Consider the following 23,028-nt stretch of genomic DNA (forward strand, 5'->3'; position numbering starts at 1 on the left):
CTAGTCAATACTGGAGCATCTCACATGTGCCTGTGGAGAGACATACCAAAACAGTTTGATTTTAAGGGATTTATAGAATTAGGTGGATTTGGAGGAGGTGGGGAGAAAGGGGAAATAGTGGAAACGGGCTTAACCATAGGAAATATGACTACGCATCATAATATAGTGCATACTAGAATGCAAGGAGAGACAAAGGATGGTATATTGGGAGTGGGCTGGCTAGATAGCCATGACATTATGGTGGATATGGTTAACTTCCGTCTGTGGCAAGTGGAAAACAAGTTATCACACATGAAGGGAAGATCTGGTCTGTGGGGACAAAACAAATGTATAACCTGGGGTGTCCTTTTACAAAATGAATGGGTGGACATTGAGACCACATTGAGGAATGCAGGTTGCTGGGCTACACATAAGAACATGTCCGGTAGGGTGGATCGCGAGGTCCAGATATCAGGCCCCGATCCCCCGCGGCCAGCTAGGTAATACCGCTTCCCAAGGGAGGCGGAAGGGGCAGTGTGGACCATAGTACACTCCCTAGTTGAGCAGGGCGTGCCACGCAAAATGGCCAGCACCTGCAATTCCCCAATCTGGCCAGTCAGAAAACCTGATGGTACATGGCGTTTGACCACAGATTACAGGAAGTTCTTACCCTATTGTATACGGAAATTGTCTGGTGGACGCATATATCCAGCGGACATCAGAAGGGAGATGGCCTGATTCAGAGGCTACTCCAGAATATGTGGTGGCCTGCAATGGGCAATGTTGTTGGGGAAGTGGTAAACCAATGTATCACTTGTGCCCAATATGACTCCGGTCCAAAAATTGAAGGTCGTGTCCCATTATCGACAAATTAAGTCCACAGGTATACAAAATACACTGTCAAGGCCCTACCCATCAACCCCAGGATCGTTGGGTTCGTACAAATCAGCTAAAACAGTACAACAGACCCGAACTTAAGGGTAGTGTGGCCAGCGTGAGATTTATAACAATAGAGAGTGCGGTTTACTTGTACTTCTTTCAATTTAGTATACTGTATTCGCTACGCACAATGCAGTCTCCTCTACACTGTACTCAGATCAAGGACAAATGGATGTGTCGGTGCAATATCACCCAGAACAGTGTCCCAGCTTGTCGTTTCACCCTAGATGAGCACTCCCCCAACTGTACTGTTAGAATTAGAAGATGGAAATCAGGACAGGCAAAGCACGGATACATGGGAAGAGGTCGTTACTGTGTGACATCAGACTTTGCTTACCGCCATGGGAAACAGGAGTGCCCTGTATTAACCTCATCATTTTGCTTTACCCGAGTTACCCACGAGACTTGTGAGTTCAGTCCTGATCTCAGTGAACATTCATAATGCTACGGAAATTCAGGTGGAAATCAGTTTAAGAGAAGAAGCTCAGAAGGTGATTATACAATTCGGACATCCGATTCCACCACTGCCCCTGAATCTTAAAACTGTACTCGCCCGGACAGTCACCTCAGTGCATCACCTAATTGACCTACAACAACAAAATGCGGCCTTAGAAAGAGAAATAGGTCAGCTAGGGGAACCTAAATGGTGGGAAATAGTATATAACATAGTTCAACATCCTTGGGCCAGAATTCTCTCACAGGTTTTAATCCTTGCTCAATTTGTTCTGCTTATAATGGTTGTTATAATGTTTTGTGTAGTATTTTCAATGTATAAAAAGCTGAAGATGTGAATTTCTCTGTCCATCCGTGGACAAGAATGGTGATACAACTATTAGTTATTTTTCAATGCTGTGTATTGTGGCTAGTAATTATGTTGTACATATTGATTGGGTGGGCCCTTAATGTCAAAAGGGGCTCGCTGAAGCAATATGTGTACATATATGTCTATCTGTGTTTATGTGAACATAATATTGATAAAATGTAAACCCAAGGTAATCTTAGGTAAGACCAAGACGAATGTTCAGGGGAGATAAGGTGAAATGTGACCCAGAGTGGTTGCACTCAGGGTCAAAAGGAGGGAGATGTAAGAAATACAATTTCTAGACCAAATCATAGTTATGTATCCCATCCTGCAAAGCTTCAGACATTTGGCTAAAAAGCGAAGCGCAGGCCTTGAGTCTGTGAGAATACAATTGGAGCCAGCATCCCACAAGAAATGATATGCCAGACTAATCCCGTTATGTTAATTGCAGGAGCTTTGTTCAGATAATTCGGTAACTTTCATGAGTATTTAACTGGCTGTAAAGCACTTTGAGATTTCCTGAGACAGGCTTTTTTTTTTAAAACTTACCTTTCACGTTTGATGCAAGTGCGGCAACAAAATCTGCCTGCAACACTCTTGAATTATTTAGTAGCTCTATCACTAACACTTTGAAGAAGCAAACAGTCACAAAGATTATCAACTTAAGCATCTATTTTTATTTTGTATATTTCTATTCAGTTTTTGGGAATAACTTGTTTAAACATTGAGTGCTATATTACCATCCAGAAAACTGACTGTAAGGAGTTGCTGAGACCAATGACGGAAGATAATTACCCCACCATCATTTGTGAAAGTCAAAAAAGCAGAACTGTTGGTGTAATTGTAAATGTAAGTACTAATCTAGCTCATTGACACTGTAAGATGTATTCTTTAAAATCGTCCTTAGAGCAAGGCTCACTCTTTAAGTAACTGAGCATCAGGCACGGGTGACTACTGAGCACTGTGGTTATTATACGAATTATCACTCTGTTCCAGAGACAGCTAAGTTAGTTTCTTCATACCGACGAGTCTTTCCACCTCCCTCATGAAACAAAGACAGAGTTCATCGTGCCAGGGTAAAGCCGCACACTGCACAGCTAAAGGAAGACCAACACCTCCCGATACAGCCTGAAATACGAGGAAACCAAAGGTATTAGTACTAGGAGAAGCAGTTTACTGAATTAGGTTTTATGATTCTCCACTCAAATTCACATTTGTTTTAATTTAAGTCAACATGGGCGACTTTCGTGACAAACTAATACCGCAAATTCTGTTTAGTACAATAATGTTAGAGTTTAACCTGCTTATCACCAAAATGTTGCACATTATATCTTTATCGTGTGACTTTATATGCTTTGTATCCTAATCTGCGTATTTCATAATTTCAGTTTTTTTAAACCTACACAGTCCTGTTTCTTTTTCTTTTGTTTCATCAAACTGATAGGGAAAAAGAGGTAGCTCACTCCCACGGGTATTTTATAAACAGAGGCTCAGATATATACAAGGGCTGCTTCATTTCATTTGTCCTTCAGTTTCCACCTTTCTTCATGAAGAAGGCGCTTCAGCGCCATTCGGAGTTTCCCTTACAAGGTCTCGTTTGGGCACTACAAGAGAAAATTAGGGTGATAATCTACATCTTATCGCTTTACGGCACAACATGTTGGAAAACCCTTGCCCTGCATTACCAAAGCCTGCTCTATCACACAGTTTTAGATCATAATATTGGCTCAGAAATTGCTTCTAAAATAACGGTGAGATCAACAGCGCTCACTGTTATTAGTGGTGAAATTGAAGAGCATGTTCTGGCATTTGCACATGCCAGTGAAACCCGGAAATCTGGAACTTGCGCTTCCTGGTTCACCAGCGATATGACAGACTCACATCAAAGGGACCTCGCTGGCTGAAATCAATGGACTAGCGCCAACTTGCTCTCCTGCCCAGCTGGAAACTAAGGTACGCTCAAAAATATCAGATCTAAACTGAGATTTAACAGCGTGGTAAGTCTTAACGGCTACCAAACAACCTCTCTGGCACTGAAAATTTAATTTTAAAAATGTGGAGTCTCATTAATTGTGATTTTAAGAGTTGTTGGAAATTTTTTTTAAAAATTTAATTTTAATTTTTTTCTGTCTCTTTTATCTCTTTCTTTTAATTCGATATTTCTTACCCTCCCTTTATTTTGTTGTCTCTACCTGTTTTTACAAGGTTTTTAATTTTTTACCTTTCCCTTCCTGGTTTTGACTTACTGACTCTTCGTGGTTTGTCAAAAAAGCTGCAATCTGATTGGTCGAGGGGAGAGAGCGCTCCTCTCGTCACTCATGTGGTCCTCGCTCCGCTGGACTCTTTTGAGCTTTGAATTAGAGGAACTTCACACAGTAAAGACCGCGATAAGTTTGTGGGTGAGAATAAATCTATGGAGCGGCGAATGCCGTTCATTTGCTGCTCGGAGCAATTTCTTGGCCAATATCGAAGAATGCTTAAATGCCAAACAATTTTACTCATCTCTATAGTTCATTATCTTATATCCCAATGTAATCCATTCTATCTTATACTACATGCAGACGCTGCGACAACGGATGAACGGACACCGCGCAACAATCGCCAAACAGGAGGGTTCCCTCCCAGTCGGGGAACACTTCAGCAGTCATGGACATTCATCCACCGACCTTCGGGTAAGCGTACTCCAAGGCGGCCTTCGAGACACACGACAACGCAAAATCGTCGAGCAGAAATTGATAGCCAAGTTCCGCACCCATGAGGACGGCCTCAACCGGGATCTTGGGTTCATGTCACGCTACACGTTACCCCACCAGCGAACAAATGTTATCTGTTTTTAATATAATGGGTCATTTGCTGGCTCTCTCTGCCTTCCGGATGTTTCTGCCTCTCTCTGTTTTTTTTCTCTGTTTTTTTTCCCTGTTCGTTTTTTTGTTGAATGTGTATTCGGGGGTTCTGCAGGTGACACCTCTCTGTCTGAACACGGTGATTGCCTTGGCAACGGGCAGTTGCAGGGGCAGTCTGTAAACACCATGTATTGTTCTATATGTATAAATGCGTAGGCTTCAAGGAGCTCTTGAAACATTTGCCTGAGGAAGGAGGAAGTCTCCGAAAGCTTGTGAATTTAAAATAAAATTGCTGGACTATAACTTGGTGTTGTAAAATTGTTTACAATTATACTACACCCACATTTGATGGGATATAAAGAGGATATGTGAGTGGTGATAATGAAAGTCCACATGGCTGCATACCCCATGAGCAACAACATCCTTTTAAGCCAACTAACAAAACAATTAGGGTTAGCTGCTGGCACTAAATCTCATGGACACTGTAGCCAATCTGGTGCCTCACAAAAGTAAAACATCTTTTATATAGGATGGAGAAAGATGCATTCATCCAATACTCAGTGTCATGCCCCCTTGTCGACTGACTACACACAAGTGACAAAGAGCACCACTGTTTGCTCGACTTCAGCATAACTGGCATTTCTGGCACCCCGTGATCAGCTGACAGGAGCTGTAATTCATAACGGAAATAATTGTAAACAATTTTACAACACCAAGTTATAGTCCAACAATTTTATTTTAAAATCCACAAGCTTTCGGAGGCTTCCTCCTTCCTCAGGTGAATGTGGAAATGAAATCCTCGAACCTATCGCATTGATAAAATCACAGAACAATGCCTGGTGATTACAGATAGTCTTTTCAACTGCCCGTTGCCAAGGCAACCAAAGTGTTCCGACAGATAGGTGTTATCTACAGGGCCACCGGATATACAAACGGCCAGAACTAAAAAAACAGATGATGTGGAGATGCCAATTAAAAAAAAAGAGCGAGAGAGGCAGAAACATAGAAACATCCGGAAGGAAAAGACAGCAATTGACCCGTTATATTAAAAACAGATAACATTTGTTCGCTGGTGGGGTAACGTGTAGCGTGACATGAACCCAAGATCCCGGTTGAGGCCGTCCTCATGGGTGCGGAACTTGGCTATCAATTTCTGCTCGACGATTTTGCGTTGTCGAGTGTCTCGAAGGCCGCCTTGGAGTACGCTTACCCGAAGGTCGGTGGCTGAATGTCCTTGACTGCTGAAGTGTTCCCCAACTGGGAGGGAACCCTCCTGTCTGGCGATTGTTGCGCGGTGTCCGTTCATCCGTTGTCGCAGCATTTGCATGGTCTCGCCAATGTACCATGCTCTGGGGCATCCTTTCCTGCAACGTATGAGGTAGACAACGTTGGCCGAGTCACAGGAGTATGAACCATGCACCTGGTGGGTGGTGTCCTCTCGTGTGATGGTGGTATCTGTGTCGATCACCACCCACCAGGTGCATGGTTCATACTCCTGTGACTCGGCCAACGTTGTCTAGCCACATCTGCCGATGGATGTCTAAATAAGTTATGTAACAAATATGACCTTGGATTGTGAGATGAGATCAACTGCTGATGTTACTGGGTTGACAGGTAGCTGAGGCCTTATAGCTGTGACTTTCTAGTTTAGGATGAGTAATCCATTGCTTTCACCACTACTGGGCCATCAAAGAACTGTGACCTTTTGAACCTGATTAACTTAATGTTATGCTGAAATAAAGAAACAACTTACATTTATATAACATCTTTCATGTCCTCAGAATGTCCCAAAGAGCCTCACAGCCAATGAAGTAGTTTTGAAGTGTAGTCACTCTTGTAATGTATGGAAATGCAGCAACCAATTTGAGGACAGCAAGGTCCCACAAACAATATTGAGATGAATAAGATAATTTGTTTTAGTATTGTTGGTTGAGGGATAAATATTGGCCAGGATACTGGGAGAATTCCCCAGGTTTTCTCTGGATCTTTTATGCCCACCTGAACAGGCAGACGGGGCTTCAGTTTAATGTTTCATCCGAAAGGCCACACCTCCAATTATGCAGCACTCTCTCAGTTTCACGTTTTTCTTGTAGATTATTGAATTCTTTGAAGAAGTAACAGAAAGTGTAGACAAGGGTAATGCAGTAGATGTTATATATTTGGATTTTCAAAAGGCCTTCGATAAGATACCGCATTGTAGACTCATGACTAAGGTCAGAGCATGTGGAGTCAGGGGACAGGTAGCAGAATGGATAGCAAGCTGGCTACAAAACAGAAAACAGAGAGTAGGCGATAAGGGTTCCTAATCAGTCTGACAAAAGGTGGGAAATGGTATCCCACAGGGATCAGTGCTGAGACCACTATTGTTCACAATTTACATTAACGATTTGGACTCAGGAATCAGAAATACAATTTCAAAATTTGCGGACGACACCAAATTGGGAGGTGTAGTTAATACAAAGGAAGAATGTATGAAAATGCAAGAAGACATTAATAAACTTGCAGAATGGGTGTGTAATTGGCAAATGAATTTCAATATAGTTAAATGTAAGGTGGTGCATTTTGGTAGGAAGAATAAGGAGGCCACGTACTGCTTGGATAATAGAGTCTAAATGGGTTAGAGGAGTACAGATACACAAATCACTAAAAGTAGCGACACAGGTTAATAAGGCCATAGAAAAGGCAAACCAAGCACTGGGGTTCATTTCTAGAGGGATAGAATTGAAAAGCAGAGCAGTTATGTTAAACTTGTATAGAACTTCGGTTAGACCACACTTGGAGTAGTGTGCACAGTTCTGGTCTCCATATTATAAAAAGGATATTGAGGCATTGGAGAAGGTGCAAAAAGATTCACAGGGATGATACCAGAACTGAGAGGATATACTTATCAGGAAAGGCTAAACAGGCTGGGGCTCTTTTCTCTAGGAAAGAGAAGGCCACCAGTGCCAATTGATCAGCATGAGGGCAGAGCTGAAGGTGGCATTTACATTGTGCACATCCAGAAAGATGGCACCCTGAAGCTCTCAGAAGCCAGTTATCAACATTCGCTTGCTACAGATCCCCAAGATCTGAAAGCCAGTGGTCAACGCCTCAACATAAGAGTCACTAACTGATCTGGAGGCCTCTTGGTTCGGGGGGGAAATGGATGCAGAGGTTGCTGGAACTGCCACTCGCTCCAAGTAGCGCTACATCGTTTCAAATCCATCTTGCATATTGGCACTTTAATGACATTGGTCTCCACAGTGACTCCTGTCATCTGTCTCACATTCTCAGAAATGATCCTCAGTGCCTCCATAAGCGCAATGCTCATTCAGTATCCTTCTCATTAATGCAGGACCACTGAGATCTGATTCCAGATGCTCCTGAGCTAGGGGATGATTTCTGTGGTATTTCCACTCCCCACTAGGAGAATCCACTGGCGCCTGTGATTCCCCTGGCACCCTCATGTTCTGTGACTCACCCAGTAACAAGCCGTTATCGTAACTATCTAGATCGCCCAGATGTTTTTTTCTGGGCTGCTGACAGAGAGAATGGGTGAATGATGGTTTGAGTGATGAGAAGGTTGATGGGGCGAAGATGGCAAGGTGCTGTTCGTCTTCAACTTTCTCCTCCTCTTCGGCATCTTACTATGGTTACATAGGAAAAATATATTTTTTATAATTTATTTGTAATATTATTAAGACGGGGCATTTGGGGAGGCATGCTGATAGACATCTTTCCAAGAAGGAGAGTTAATTTCAATGTTGAAATTTCAGCTGCTTACTGATAATGGTAGATGTGTAACATCTGATCCATATATCACCATGAGGATTAATGCAATGGGTGTCACTGACATTTAAATACAGTTCACTTAACACACATATAGGTCACAGGTATCTTAGCTTTGCTGTTCTGGTGAAGTTAAGTTTCTTTTGACACTGCAGAAGAGATTTGGGTGTGATCACTGAGACATTGAGTGCCATTCAATCTCCTTCCACATTTCCTTGGATTCCCGTGGAGAGGTCTCCTGCTCCCAACCCCAAACAGTCGGTCCCTGCTGCTTCAAATCTCTTCTGGCAAAATATCGACTTCAAACATCCTGAAGTTGAATGCTCTCATTTTCATGCTTCTTCTTTCAGTGATACCATTGCCCCTTTAAGCAGCATATTGTTTATATCCCGCTGCTACATCAGAATTCTACCTCTCTGTTGCTATTTTCCTCTCCCTGCAACCCCCTCCCCCACGATGGCTTCCAGTCAGGGTGTTTGTTGGACCAAGTTCTTACTTCAGCACAAGATAGGCCACCCAACATAACTGTGGCATTGCAGATGGCTAGATTTGCACTGCCTGCCCAACCCCGAATATTTCTGATGCAGTCAATGCCATAGTAAAGTAGCAGATGGAAGTCCCACCCCATTAAGCAACCAAACCCTTGGAATTTCGAGGCTATTAATATTATGAGGCTTTATGCAGCAAAACAAGCTGGGCCATTTTCTGTGAGTAAACCTGGTTTTTAATCCCACATCTACTGTGACAGAAAGAACAGAAATCAATACCGTAATGCAACACAGACAAAAATGCTTCATTTTTGTCACACTGACCTTCTTGAAAGTTTTGTCCCAGAAATCATTATTGTAACCTGTATAATTTTTCAGCTCTTCCTCATCCTCCTCTGTTACCGTGGTAACTGGCACAACACCCGCAGGAAAATTTAACAAATTGAAAATAATTGTGTAGCTAGTTGCAGCTGTTGGGAAAAATATTTTTGAATAATTTATTTGTAATTTTATTTTTCTGTCTTATACCCCTGTATAATAAAAATAAGGTACTGTATTCTCTGTATTTTTGATAATATCCATAAGCAAGGCCACTGATCTGCAGTTTTCAAGGAAAAATGGACAGAATCGTAAAATACAATACCCTAAACATGGTTAAGAATCCATGCAATAAAAACAGAATTTGACTTATCCAGTCACCGTAAAACGTAAAACTCTGTACGTAGGGTATAGTCCATCCCTGTACACTAGTAGTTTTTAAACCTTTCTTTCTGTGTGGGAGACTCCTACAAATACTGTTACACTCCCAAGGATGGGCTGCAACTATTGACGCACTCCTGATGACCCTCTGTCCTAACTGCCAACAAACAGTGTCAGCTACCCAAAGAATAAGGGTTGCAGAAAACATTTTAACAGTACACAGCAACAGAAGTAATGTGCTGGTCAGTCTGCAAAAGCAAAAAATATAGAATACAATGTTCTCAAGACACTGGATTCATGATGGTATGAACGGCCATTGACAGAAATCTAATGGCCTTGTGGACCCCTTAGGATCCATTCAGCTCCATAGAATCCCATCTCAGCACCTGCACTGCATGGTATACACACAGGATATTGTAATAATGTCTAAAATATTGTATATTATCTATTATATTATCATTTCTAAAATGTATGTGCTAATAAACCTCATGTTCTGGAATCAGATTCCATTATATTTCTATAATTCTGCACCTTCAATGTATGCTTCTTCATCGTTAATGACAGCCTCCTAATTTACAAAGTGCATCTCATCCTAATGTGACTTTTCCCATTTATTCTCAAACAAAAATAAGAATAATTCTTTACATCTTGATAACAGATGTTTATTTGGTGGACTGGCATTGGTTTTTAGTTCACGTGGTGAATGAAATACCAACTTAGGCTTGTACCTACGATCATCCAGTACTAATGTGTGTGACTGATCTGATTTTCATCCATGTGAATTAATACTATCGGTGAATGTGAAACTGTAGTTGTTTCTCTGGTATAATTCTACCTTGTAGGTGCTTATGAAGGAGCTAATCCTGAATTGTTACCTACCTGTCAGTTTTCCAGCATATCCAATATTGAAAGCAGGACCTAATGATGGGCAGAGTAGGACGTCAATGTTCTGCTGTCTCCATGCATTCATATATTGCTCACGGTAGGCCTGCACAAAATACAAGAACTCGGCCTCATTAATGATGACAGTTTATTCTGAATTTAACCGCTCAAGAGGCAAGTGTTTGAGAAGTGGAAGACAGCAGCTAAATTCTAGTCTGGTACCTCTCAACAAATATAGCATCACCCCCACTCCAATATCGTCAGAGTCAGAGCTGCCTTGGCTCTGTGAACTTCTGATAAACTCATGGTTCGATATATTTTTGGCTGTATTCTATAAATTCCTGACTAGCTCTGCATGTTAGAGGTTGAGTGCCAATTCTGTATTTTATAAGCCAGAAGCAGTTACATTTCAGGAACTATGCTACAAAGCAGCTATTTTGAGCACAAGGAAAATTCACTCTGCTTAAAAACTGATGAGAGATTGGAATATGCCTATTATTGAGTGAGTTTCACTGTATTCAAGTTCACTTCATGTAGATTCCACTATATCTGGGGAAAAGAGAGCTGTTCCTTTGGGACGGACTACACCTGAACCATGCTGGGACCAGAGTGCTAGCGAATCGAATAACTAGGGAGGTAAATAGGGCTTTAAACTAAATGGGGGGGAGGGTCCCGGTGGAGAGAAATCTAGAATGCTAAAGAGAAAAGACAAGGAAGCAGTGCAGGAAAGTGATTGGGGTAAGGATAACCAGATTGTGTCAGGAAGGGACAGTGAACAAACAAAAGAGTGCACTAACAAATAGGGTCCAGGTACGAAAATTTGTAATAAGACAAATAGGGCCATTGTACAAAAAAATGTTAAGGTGTCTAAAAATGTTAAAAAGACAAATCTAAAGGCACTATCTGAATGCACGAAGCATTCGTAATAAAGTAGATGAATTAACAGCGCAAATAGATGTAAACGGTTACGATATAATAACAATTGCAGAAACATGGCTGCAGGGTGACCAAGGCTGGGAGCTGAATATCCAAGGGTATTTGATATTTAGGAAGGACAGGCAAAAAGGAAAAGGAGGTGGGATGGCGTTGTTAGTAAAGGATGAAATCAGAGCAATAGTGAGAAAGGATATTGGCTCAGAAAATGAATCAGTCTGGGTGGAGTTAAGAAGCACCAACGGGCAGAAAACACTGGTGGGAGTTGTCTATAGGCCTCCAAACAGTAAATCTAAACAAAGGAAACTACGAAGATATGAGGAGTGAATTCGCTATGATAGATTGGGAAGCTTCATTAAAAGGCATGACGTGCAAAGGCAATGGCTAACATTTAAGGAATGAATGCATGAATTGCAACAGTTATACATTCATTTCTGGCGCAAAAACACAAAAGGAAAAGTGGCCCAACCATGGCTAACAAAAGAAATTAAGGATAGTATTAGATCCAAAGAGGAGTCATATAAAGTTGCCAGAAAAAGTAGCAAGCCTGAGGATTGGGAGCAGTTTAGAATTCAGCAAAAAAGCACCAAGAGATTGATTAAGAGGGGAAAAATAGAGTATGAGAGTAAACTTGCAAGGAACATAAAACTGTAAAAGCTTCTACAAGTATGTAAAAAGAAAAAGATTAGTGAAGACAAATGTAGGTCCCTTACAGTCAGAAACGGGAGAATTTATAATTGGGAACAAGGAAATGGCAGAGCAATTAAACAAATACTTTGGTTCTGTCTTCACAGAAGAGGACACCAATAACTTCCCAGAAATGCTAGGGAACCAAGGGTCTAGTGAGAAGGAGGGATTAAAGGAAATTAGTATTAGTAAAAAAATAGTGCTGGAAAAATTAATGGGACTGAAAGCCGATAAATCCCCAGGGCCTAATGATCTGCATCCCAGAGTACTAAAAGAGGTAGCCATGGAAATAGTGGATGCATTAGTTGTCATCTTTCAAAATTCTATAGATTATGGAACAGTTCCTGCAGATTGGAGGGTGGCAAATGTAACCCCACTATTTAAAAAATGAGGGAGAGAGAAAACAGGGAACTACAGACCTGTTAGCCTAACATCAGTAGTAGGGAAAATGCTAGAGTCTATTATAAAGGATGTGATAACAAGACACTTAGAAAATATCAATGGGATTAGACAAAGTCAACATGGATTTATGAAAGGGAAATCGTGCTTGACAAACCTACTGGAGTTTTCTGAGGATGTAACTGGTAGAATAGATAAGGGAGAAGCAGTGGATGTGATGTATTTGGATTTTCAGAAGGCCTTTGATAAAGTCCCACATAAGAGGTTAGTGTGCAAAATTAAAGCATATGAGATTGGGGGTATTATATACTGGCATGGATTGAAAATTGGTTAACAGACAGAAAACAGAGAGTAGGAATAAATGGATCTTTTTTGGCATGGCAGGCAGTGACTAGTGGGGTACCGCAGGGATCAGTGCTTGGGCCTCAGCTATTCACAATATATATCAATGATTTGGATGAGGGAACCAAATGTAATATTTTCAAGTTGCTGACAGCACAAAACTAGGTGGGATCGTGAGTTGTGAGGAGGATGCAAAGAGGCTTCAAAGCGATTTAGACAAGTTGAGTGAGTGGGCAAATACATGGCAGATGCAATATAACGTGGATGAATGTGAAGTTATCCACTTTGGAAGGAGAAACAGAAAGGCAGAGTATTATTTAAATAGTGATAGATTGGGAAATGTTGATGTTCAAAGGGACCTGGGTGTCCTTGTACACCAGTCATTGAAAGCAAACATGCAGGTGTAGCAAGCAGTTCGGAAAGCAAATGGTATGTTGGCCATCATTACAAGAGGATTTGAGTATAGGAGCAAGGATAACTTACTACAGTTATACAGGGCCTTGGTGAGACCACACCTGAAGTATTGTGTGCAGTTTTGGTCTCCTTACCTAAGAAAGGATATACTTGCCATTGAGGGAGTGCAGCGAAGGTTCACCAGACTGATTCCTGGGATGGCAGGACTGTCGTATGAGGAGAGATTGGGTCGACTCGGCCTGTATTCACTCGAGTTTAGAAGAATGAGAGGGGATCTCATTGAAACATATAAAATTCTGACAGACTGGATGCAGGGAGGATGTTTCCCCTGGCTGGGGGGTCCAGAACGAGGGGTCACAGTCTCAGGATACGGGGTAGGACATTTAGGACTGAGATGAGGAGAAATTTCTTCACCCAGAGGGTGGTGAACCTGTGGAATTCTCTACCACAGAAGGCTGTGGAGGCCAAGTCACTGAATATATTTAAGAAGGAGCTAGATAGATTTCTGGACACAAAAGGCATCAAGGGGTATGGGGAGAGAGCGGGAATACGGTATTGAGATAGAGGATCAACCATGATCATATTGAATGGCGGAGCAGGCTCGAAGGGTCGAATGGCCTACTCCTGCTCCTAGTTTCTGTGTTTCTATATCCGAGCAATACTGGAATATTAAACTGATATTGTAGTTTATTTAAGAATCAATGGATCTTAATGCTGCTGACGCGATGTTTGATCTTACCAGTGCATCAGAGTGGTGCTTCCATAGTTCCTTAACTGATCTGTGAAAACATAAAAATAAGGATACTAAAGATGGGACAGAACAAATTTTTCATAATCAAAATATAAAGCCCTGATTTTAACCCCCCTTCCCCCGCCTGACAGGGATGGTGAGGGTGGTGGTGGTGGGGGAGGGGGGTTTACGATGGCTGGGGCGGGGGTGTCTGGCCATATTCCTGATGAGTTCCCTATCCCCGCCGTCTTAACTTCCCTTAATTCAAGCAACGGAAGCCTCAGCGAATTGGGGGCCTTATTTAAACAGTGAAGTCATGGTCCGATGATATCATACAGACACGTGCGCCATTTTAACTGTGGGCTGACTAAGAGCTGCACAGTCTCAGACCCACAGACGAAAGCTGGCAACAGGCAGCATCATGACCACCATTGCAGGTATGTTTATATTTTTTTTCTTTTTAAAGGTTCCTTGTGGGCCAGGAGGAGCAGGAGTGCTCTTCATGGCCGCACAGGGATACCTTGGGCCTTCCCTACCCAGGGCTTCCCCCCACTCCCTGATCATGATTTCCCACCCCTAACCACCCCACCACCCCCCCCCCCCCTTTCCACCGCCCACACCCTGGTTACTCATTTACCTTGCCGGGGACCATTTTCTGTTGGTCCATGACAGCGGCCCGAATCCCCCCTGCGACTTTCCACTCCTGCCTGCAGACGTTGACATTATTCCCGCCGGCTTCAGGCGGGAGCCAGTGTCGGAGCATGCAAATGAGGCCCGGGAGTTCAAATCTCCTGGACCTCGCTCCGGGGGTCGGGGCGGACGGATGGCTGCCCTAATCAGCCCCTGCATTCACCCTGTTCAAATTCCTTAGGTTTTTCATTACAAGGACTACTACCTTATTTAAAAAGTGTTAACTTTGAATAGTTTGAATAACAATAAAATCCACTGTCAAATATTCTGAACCATGTACTTATCTCCATCACTTCTTCCTGCATTGGATTCTGGGTCAGAAGACATCATTGACATTCAAAAATCAAACTGCTCTATTTAAGCTCAAGAAACACTGCCTACTGCATTTTCAATTACCTAAGCAATCTACCTTCTTGAGAAATTTTCAATACATTTTTTTACTTTTTATACTTTAATTCCAATTCTCTGAGGCTTCCCTTGCCTGAAGTAATGGAAGTTAAAACGGCGGGGATTGGGATCTCATTAGGAATATGGCCAGACACTCCCGCCCCCAGCCATCTTAAACCCCCCCACCCCCACCACCAGCACCACCCTCACCATCCCTGTCAGGCGGGGGAAAGAGGGGTTAAAATCTTTAAACCTTTTGAAAATTGGCCCATTTGTGCAAGTTTGTGTGAAACTTATTCTTCAAACCTCTTCTGAAATATGCTCTTTAAAAGATCAGCTTTAACTATGAAAAAAGATCAACCAAAATCTCTATTAAAATACACACATACACATCCTTTCATAACTCACCCTATTCCACCCATTGCCTTGAAGCTATCAGCAACTCTAGGACTCTATGAAGAAGAAAGATCAAAGAAGAACACTTGTGAATATCACCACCACTAAAGCAACTGAACTGGTTCGGTAACTGCTATTCTCATTCGATCATACCTTATATTAAAATTAAAATCAAAAGATTGGTATCTCATCATCTACCTCAGCATATACTGTAATTTGTGGGGAAAATGAAGGGCTTGCCTTTAACATCCTATTGTGAAGGAACAGAAGATATGTTGGAGCTAAATTGGGCCATGTAACACCAGTTGTTTCGGTGCTACGCAGCCTCCCGGAGTGCCAAGATGGCGTCTTGGCTGCACACACGTTTCCAGCGTGACGTGCGCCGGACGCCATCTTCGTACAAGAGTTAGCGCAGGCGCAGATAATGAACGCCAGAAGCAAATAAAGTAAGGAGAAAATGGATACAATCAGTGTGCAACGCTGATTTAAAGTGATAGACACCATTTTGGGACTTAACGCTCAACTCAATGTACAGTTTTAACCCCGGCCATCTGAACATGTTTTAGAGTGCCTGGAGGACCCCCAGCAGGGTTATTTAAAGAGACCATGTAGGATTTACAGGTTAGTGGCTAGATTATTGCTTTTGGCTATCGAGACATTTGTAACTGTTTTTGGAGATCTCCTCGACTTAAATATTAGGACTAGGGGACACAGCCTAACATTTGGAGCCAGGACGTGCAGGGGTGAAGTTAGAAAACGCTGCTACAAGGAATGAGTGGGAGAAGTTTGGAACGCTCTTCTGCAAACAGCGGTTGATGCTAGCTCAATTGCGAATTCTAAATCTGAGATTGATAGATTTCTGTGAACCAAGGATATCAAGGGATATGGGGCTAAGGTGGGTATATGGAGTTAGGTCACAGGTCCACCATGATCTCACTGAATGGCGAAACAGACTCGAGTGACTAAACGCCACTGCCACTTGCTGCCTCCTGATAGGCACCACTTTCTCCTGCAAGAAAGCGGGACGTGTGTCTGGGTGATGTGCCTGTCATGGTTGAATAATTGCCAGTGTGTGTGGCCTGTGAGCTGTGGATGTGCAGCTTGCAACGGTGGTAATGTGTAAGGGTGAGAGGAAGCATCTGATTGGAAGAGTTGAGTACTGATGGAAAGAGTTTGTTGGTAGCTGGGTGATGGGGTGTGTAGTACGTGGAGCAATGGATGCGTCTAGTGGTGCAGTTGGTAGGAGATGCCACTTGACAGTTGACCTCACTCACCTTGACCACTCATGTCAAAGTATTCAACTTCTTCCTGCACTGCATCCATGTTCATGATGCTGTGCGCCTGGCATTGACTTCGGCCCCCGCTGCCTTTTGGGTATATGTCTGGTGGGCCTCTTTCCACCCCCCCCACCCCCCCCAACCCCGGCGGATATAGGATGTCCCTCCTTCTGTCCACCTTTTGCACCAAGACCTCTAGTGCAACAGCAGAGGACCTTGGTGCATGCACTCTCACAGGCATGGTACTAACTCAGATCGGCAGATTGGTGCGGTCTGGCATACAGATTGTAGGATGTGGGATTTAATGGTGCGCAACCTTTATTCAATGTTTTACCATAACTCATCAGTTTGTATACATAGGGACGGAAGCTGCATCTGTGTTTTACGTGTGCGATGTCTGATCTCCGTTCGGACTCTGTGCAGACAGCAGACTGTTATTTTCAGCTAATAACAGGTACCAGCTGCCTTTAAGAGATTTTTTTTAACAGACAGCCTGCCTTTAAGAGATTGGAGCTTCCCCCTGCTGGTGGAAAGTGAGAATTGCATAGAATCCTCGTTCAACGCTGATTTCCAACGCCGATTGCAGGTAAGTCCTCAGTCCTGACGAAAGTCTCGTCCTGCCTGTGCAGTGGCCATTGGGCGCGGGCGCGTGCTATCCCCGTCCAAAAACAGGCCCTATCCAATTCTTCCCCCGTTGGGTCCAGGCCTTACATTGGAGGGTTTCTGCAAGCCTTCTAAGGAGCCCCTTAGAAAGTCAGCAACATAGAAGGGGGCAGGGCCGGGGCAAGAACTCCCTATGCTGGCAGGTCAGGGCAAGATCAGCAGCCAGTATGCAGAGTGAAAGCAGCCGCACCAGCTTGCTGAAGGTTTACCACCTTCATTTGAGAGTTATGAAAAATGAGAATGTTGACTCATCTCTGAACAGTGTTACATTACCTACAATGTAAACCTAACCAGCCCCACCCTATGAATGCAGCACACCAATGAATTATTTAGGGATTAACCTCTTCTTACCAAGGTCATCGAACATGAAGTCAGACAAATAATTTGTGTAATCCCAAATGATTCATTTCTTTAATGGGGCTAAAAATGAAAATGAAAAAAGGCTAGCAGATAATATAAAAGGAAATTGTGAAGGCTTTTATAAGCATAAAAAAGGTAAAAGTATGGCTAAAGGGAGGGTAGGATGGGGTACTGTAGCCTAGTGGTTATGGTGCTGAACCAGCTAACCCAGGGGTTGTGAGTTCAAATCTTGCCATTATAAAATTGAATTCAATGTGTAATCTATGAAAACTGCTGGATTGTCATAAAAACTCAACTAGGGGTTCATTAATGCCCTTCAGGGAAGAGAACCTACCACCTCTACACGGTCTGGCCTACTTGTGACTTCAGTTTCACACTATGTGGCTGACTCTTTATTCCTTCAGTGCACCTAAAGATGGGCAGTAAATGTCGGTATTGCACACACCCCAAGAACACATTTTAAAAAACTCAAGGATGAAGAGGGAAATCTAGTTATGAATGTATGACAAAAATATCAAATAAATATTTTGTGTCAGTTTTTACACATAATAGTGGAAATGATCATGTTATAGGATGCTATAGGAAAGATAGAGCAGGAGGTAAGAGAGGAGGGGGAGTTGCGTTCTTGATTAGGGAGAACATCACGGCAGTAGTGAGAGGGGATATATCCGAGGGTTCGCCCACTGAGTCCATATGGGTAGAACTGAAAAATAAGAAGGGAGAGATCACTTTGATAGGATTGTACTACAGACCCCCAAATAGTCAACGGGAAATTGAGGAGCAAATATGTAAGGAGATTACAGACAGCTGCAAGAAAAATAGGGTGGTAATAGTAGGGGACTTTAACTTTCCCAACATTGACTGGGACAGCCATAGCATTAGGGGCTTGGATGGAGAGAAATTTGTTGAGTGTATTCAGGAGGAATTTCTCATTCAGTATGTGGATGGCCCGACTAGAGAGGGGGCAAAACTTGACCTCCTCTTGGGAAATAAGGAAGGGCAGGTGACAGAAGTGTTAGTGAGGGATCACTTTGGGACCAGTGATCATAATTCCATTAGTTTTAAGATAGCTATGGAGAAGGATAGGTCTGGCCCAAAAGTTAAAATTCTAAATTGGGGAAAGGCCAATTTTGATGGTATTAGACAGGAACTTTCAGAAGTTGATTGGGAGAGTCTGTTGGCAGGCAAAGGGACGTCTGGTAAGTGGGAGGCTTTCAAAAGTGTGTTAACCAGGGTTCAGTGTAAGCACATTCCTTATAAAGTGAAGGGCAAGGCTGGTAGAAGTAGGGAACCTTGGATGACTCGGGAGATTGAGGCACTAGTCAAAAATAAGAAGGAGGCATATGACATGCATAGGCAGCTGGGATCAAGTGGATCCCTTGAAGAGTATAGAGATTGCCGGAGTAGAGTTAAGAGAGAAATCAGGAGGGCAAAAAGGGGATATGAGATTGCTTTGGCAGATCAGGCAAAGGTGAATCCAAAGAGCTTCTACAAATACATAAAGGGCAAAAGGGTAACTAGGGAGAGAGTAGGGCCTCTTAAGGATCAACAAGGTCATCTATGTGCGGAACCACAAGAGATGGGTGAGATCCTGAATGAATATTTCACATCGGTATTTACGGTTGAGAAAGGCATGGATGTTAGGGAACTTGGGGAAATAAATAGTGATGTCTTGAGGAGTGTACATATTACAGAGAGGGAGGTGCTGGAAGTCTTAACGCGCATCAAGGTAGATAAATCTCCGGGACCTGATGAAATGTATCCCAGGACGTTATGGGAGGTTAGGGAGGAAATTGCGGGTCCCCTAGCAGAGATATTTGAATCATCCACCGCTACAGGTGAGGTGCCTGAAGATTGGAGGGTAGCAAATGTTGTGCCTTTGTTTAAGAAGGGCGGCAGGGAAAAGCCTGGGAACTACAGACCAGTGAGCCTGACATCTGTAGTGGGTAAGTTGTTAGAGGGTATTCTGAGGGACAGAATCTACAGGCATTTGGAGAGGCAGGGACTAATTAGGAACAGTCAGCATGGTTTTGTGAGAGGAAAATCATGTCTCACGAATTTGATTGAGTTTTTTGAAGGGGTAACCAAGAAGATAGATGAGGGCTGTGCAGTAGACGTGGTCTACATGGACTTCAGCAAAGCATTTGACAAGGTACCGCATGGTAGGTTGTTACATAAGGTTAAATCTCATGGGATCCAAGGTGAGGTAGCCAATTGGATACAAAATTGGCTTGACGACAGAAGACAGAGGGTGGTTGTCGAGGGTTGTTTTTCAAACTGGATGCCTGTGTCCAGCGGTGTGCCTCAGGGATCGGTGCTGGGTCCGCTGTTATTTGTTATTTATATTAATGATTTGGATGAGAATTTAGGAGGCATGGTTAGTAAGTTTGCAGATGACACCAAGATTGGTGGCATTGTGGACAGTGAAGAAGGTTATCTAGGATTGCAACGGGATCTTGATAAATTGGGCCAGTGGGCCGATGAATGGCAGATGGAGTTTAATTTAGATAAATGTGAGGTGATGCATTTTGGTAGATCGAATCGGGCCAGGACCTACTCCGTTAATGGTAGGGCGTTGGGGAGAGTTATAGAACAAAGAGATCTAGGAGTACAGATTCATAGCTCCTTGAAAGTGGAGTCACAGGTGGATAGGGTGGTGAAGAAGGCATTCAGCATGCTTGGTTTCATTGGTCAGAACATTGAATGCAGGAGTTGGGATGTCTTGTTGAAGTTGTACAGGGCATTGGTGAGGCCACACTTGGAGTACTGTGTACAGTTCTGGTCACCCTATTATAGAAAGGATATTATTAAACTAGAAAGAGTGCAGAAAAGATTTACTAGGATGCTACCGGGACTTGATGGTTTGACTTACAGGGAGAGGTTAGACAGACTGGGACTTTATTCCCTGGAGAGTAGGAGGTTAAGGGGTGATCTTATAGAAGTCTATAAAATAATGAGGGGCATAGATAAGGTCGATAGTCAAAATCTTTTCCCAAAGGTAGGGGAGTCTATAACGAGGGGGCACAGATTTAAGGTGAGAGGGGAGAGATACAAAAGGATCCAGAGGGGCAATTTTTTCACTCAAAGGGTGGTGAGTGTCTGGAACGAGCTGCCAGAGGCAGTAGTAGAGGCGGGTACAATTTTGTCTTTTAAAAAGCATTTGGACAGTTACATGGGGAAGATGGGTATCGAGGGATATGGGCCAAGTGCAGGCAATTGGGACTAGCTTAGTGGTATAAACTGGGAGACATGGACATGTTGGGCCGAAGGGCCTGTTTCCATGTTGTAACTTCTATGATTCTATGATTCTATGATTCTATGTAGGTATACTGGGAGAGAATTGTTAGCAATAACTGTAGAAAAGGGATTGGTTCTGAAAAAAAATAGAAGTTGAGGTTAATAAGGGTATATGTGCACAAATCACTGAAGGTGGCAGGGCGGATTGAGAAAGCGGTTAAAAAAGCATACGGGATCCTAGGCTCTATAAATATAGGCATAGAGTACAAAAGCAAGGAAGTTATGATGAACCTTTATAAAACACTGGTTCAGCCATATCTGGAGTATTGTGTCCAATTCTGGGCACCGCACTTTAGGATGAATGTGAAGGCCTTAGAGAGGGTGCAGAAAAGATTTACTAGAATGGTTCCAGGGATGAGGGACTTCAGTTATGTGGAGAAGCTAGAGTTGTTCTCCTTAGAGCAGAGAAGGTTGAGAGGAGATTAACTAGAGGTGTTCAAAATCATGAAGGGTCTAGACAGAGTAGATAGAGAGAAGCTGTTCCCATTGGCAGAAGGGTCAAGAACCAGAGGACACAGATTTAAGGTAATTGGCAAAAGAACCAAAGGCAACATGAGGAAAACTTTTTTACGCAATGAGTGGTTATGATCTGGAATGCGCTGCCTGAAAGGGTGGTGGAGGCAGATTCAATTGTGACTTTCAAAAGGTAATTGGATAAGTACTTGAAGGAAAAAAACTTGCAGGGCTACAGGGAAAAGGCGGGAGAGTGGGATTGGCTGGATTGCTCTTGCAGAGAGCCAGCATGGGCTCGACGGGCCGAATGGCCTCCTTCTGTGCTGTAACCTTTCTATGATTCTATAAGTCACTGGGCCCTGATGTTGAAGGAAGTCTGCGGAGATTGTTGACAATTTTTCAATCCTCCTTAGATATGAAAATTGTGTCTTAAGACTGGAGAGTAGCCAATGTATCATCTCTGTTCAAGAAAGAAAGGAGAGAAGGATAAACTGAGTAACCGTCAATTAGTTAGTTTAACATCAGTTCCTGGCAGCAGTCATGATTCATTCATCCTGCGCCAATCCTCTGTGCTGCCTTTATTCCATGATGTGGAGATGCCGGTGATGGACTGGGGTGGACAAATGTAAGGAATCTTACAACACCAGGTTATAGTCCAACAGTTTTATTTGAAAATCACAAGCTTTCGGAGATTATCTCCTTCGTCGGGTGAGTGAGTGAAAGGTTTGAGAACCTTTCACTCACTCACCTGACGAAGGAGATAATCTCCGAAAGCTTGTGATTTTCAAATAAAACTGTTGGACTATAACCTGGTGTTGTAAGATTCCTTGCCTTTATTCCAAACAGGCCGTCAGGACACAGGCTGGCTTCTGGGTGATAAAGGATATCCCTTCAGACATGGCTCATGACTCCTGTAAAGAACCCTGGCACAGCCACTGAGCATGACTACATTGAGAATCATATCGCTAACAGAAATATAATTGAGCAGACCGTCGGTGCCTGGGCCGTTTGCAGCTCTGACCGTGTTTCCAGATTTGTGGCTGTCTGCTGCACGCTGCACAACTTTGTCATCATGAGGAATCAGCCCTTATCATCATCTGGGCTGCAGAAGTGGAGCAGGAGGAGGAGGAGGTGGAGTAGTAGGAGCAGCAGTAACATAAAGAGGAGGAAGGGCATGAGCAGCATCGACCACCAGTGCCCCAGCAGCTCATCCAAGAGTGCTTCACGTAAACCATCCCTCCCATTCCAAAATGCCAACAGTCCCGCAATCCTTATCACCACTATCCTGACTACCACCATCTGATTGCATTCCTTTAATCCAGCCTTATGGGTCTTGTCCTCGCTTCACTACAAATATTAAAACCAACACCATATGCAGAAAAAAAAGTTCATCCAACAACTCAATTTCATCTGTGTATAATAGTTCACAGCAATAATTAAGAATTACCCTTGTAAAACCTCTTAGTGCCTGTCCTGTATGCTCATTTACATATCCTAGTGCTCCGATAAAATGTATCCCTAGTGGCTACAGCTTGGGAGGTGGAAGGTTACTAAACTTCTGTTGAGGACACTTCAGATGGCCATAGTCGCAACCTCGAGC

General features: G+C 43.1%; 1 protein-coding gene across 1 annotated transcript in view; it reads right to left on the reverse strand.

Annotated features, from left to right (window-relative positions):
• Nucleotides 1-2,392: 2,392 nt before the first annotated feature.
• The window catches only part of LOC137324888 (vitamin D3 hydroxylase-associated protein-like), a 64,429-nt gene continuing 43,793 nt past the window's right edge, over nucleotides 2,393-23,028 (reverse strand). The window contains exons 12-16 of the mRNA XM_067989581.1: nucleotides 15,391-15,434; nucleotides 13,915-13,954; nucleotides 10,398-10,506; nucleotides 9,144-9,289; nucleotides 2,393-2,848 (exon numbers count right to left, since the gene is read on the reverse strand). Of these exons, the coding sequence (XP_067845682.1) occupies nucleotides 2,723-2,848; nucleotides 9,144-9,289; nucleotides 10,398-10,506; nucleotides 13,915-13,954; nucleotides 15,391-15,434 (465 nt within the window). The 3' untranslated portion in view covers nucleotides 2,393-2,722. The remainder of the gene's footprint in view (nucleotides 2,849-9,143; nucleotides 9,290-10,397; nucleotides 10,507-13,914; nucleotides 13,955-15,390; nucleotides 15,435-23,028) is intronic.

This window comes from Heptranchias perlo, chromosome 9, assembly GCF_035084215.1.
Source record: "Heptranchias perlo isolate sHepPer1 chromosome 9, sHepPer1.hap1, whole genome shotgun sequence".
NCBI classification, from domain to species: Eukaryota; Metazoa; Chordata; class Chondrichthyes; order Hexanchiformes; family Hexanchidae; genus Heptranchias; species Heptranchias perlo.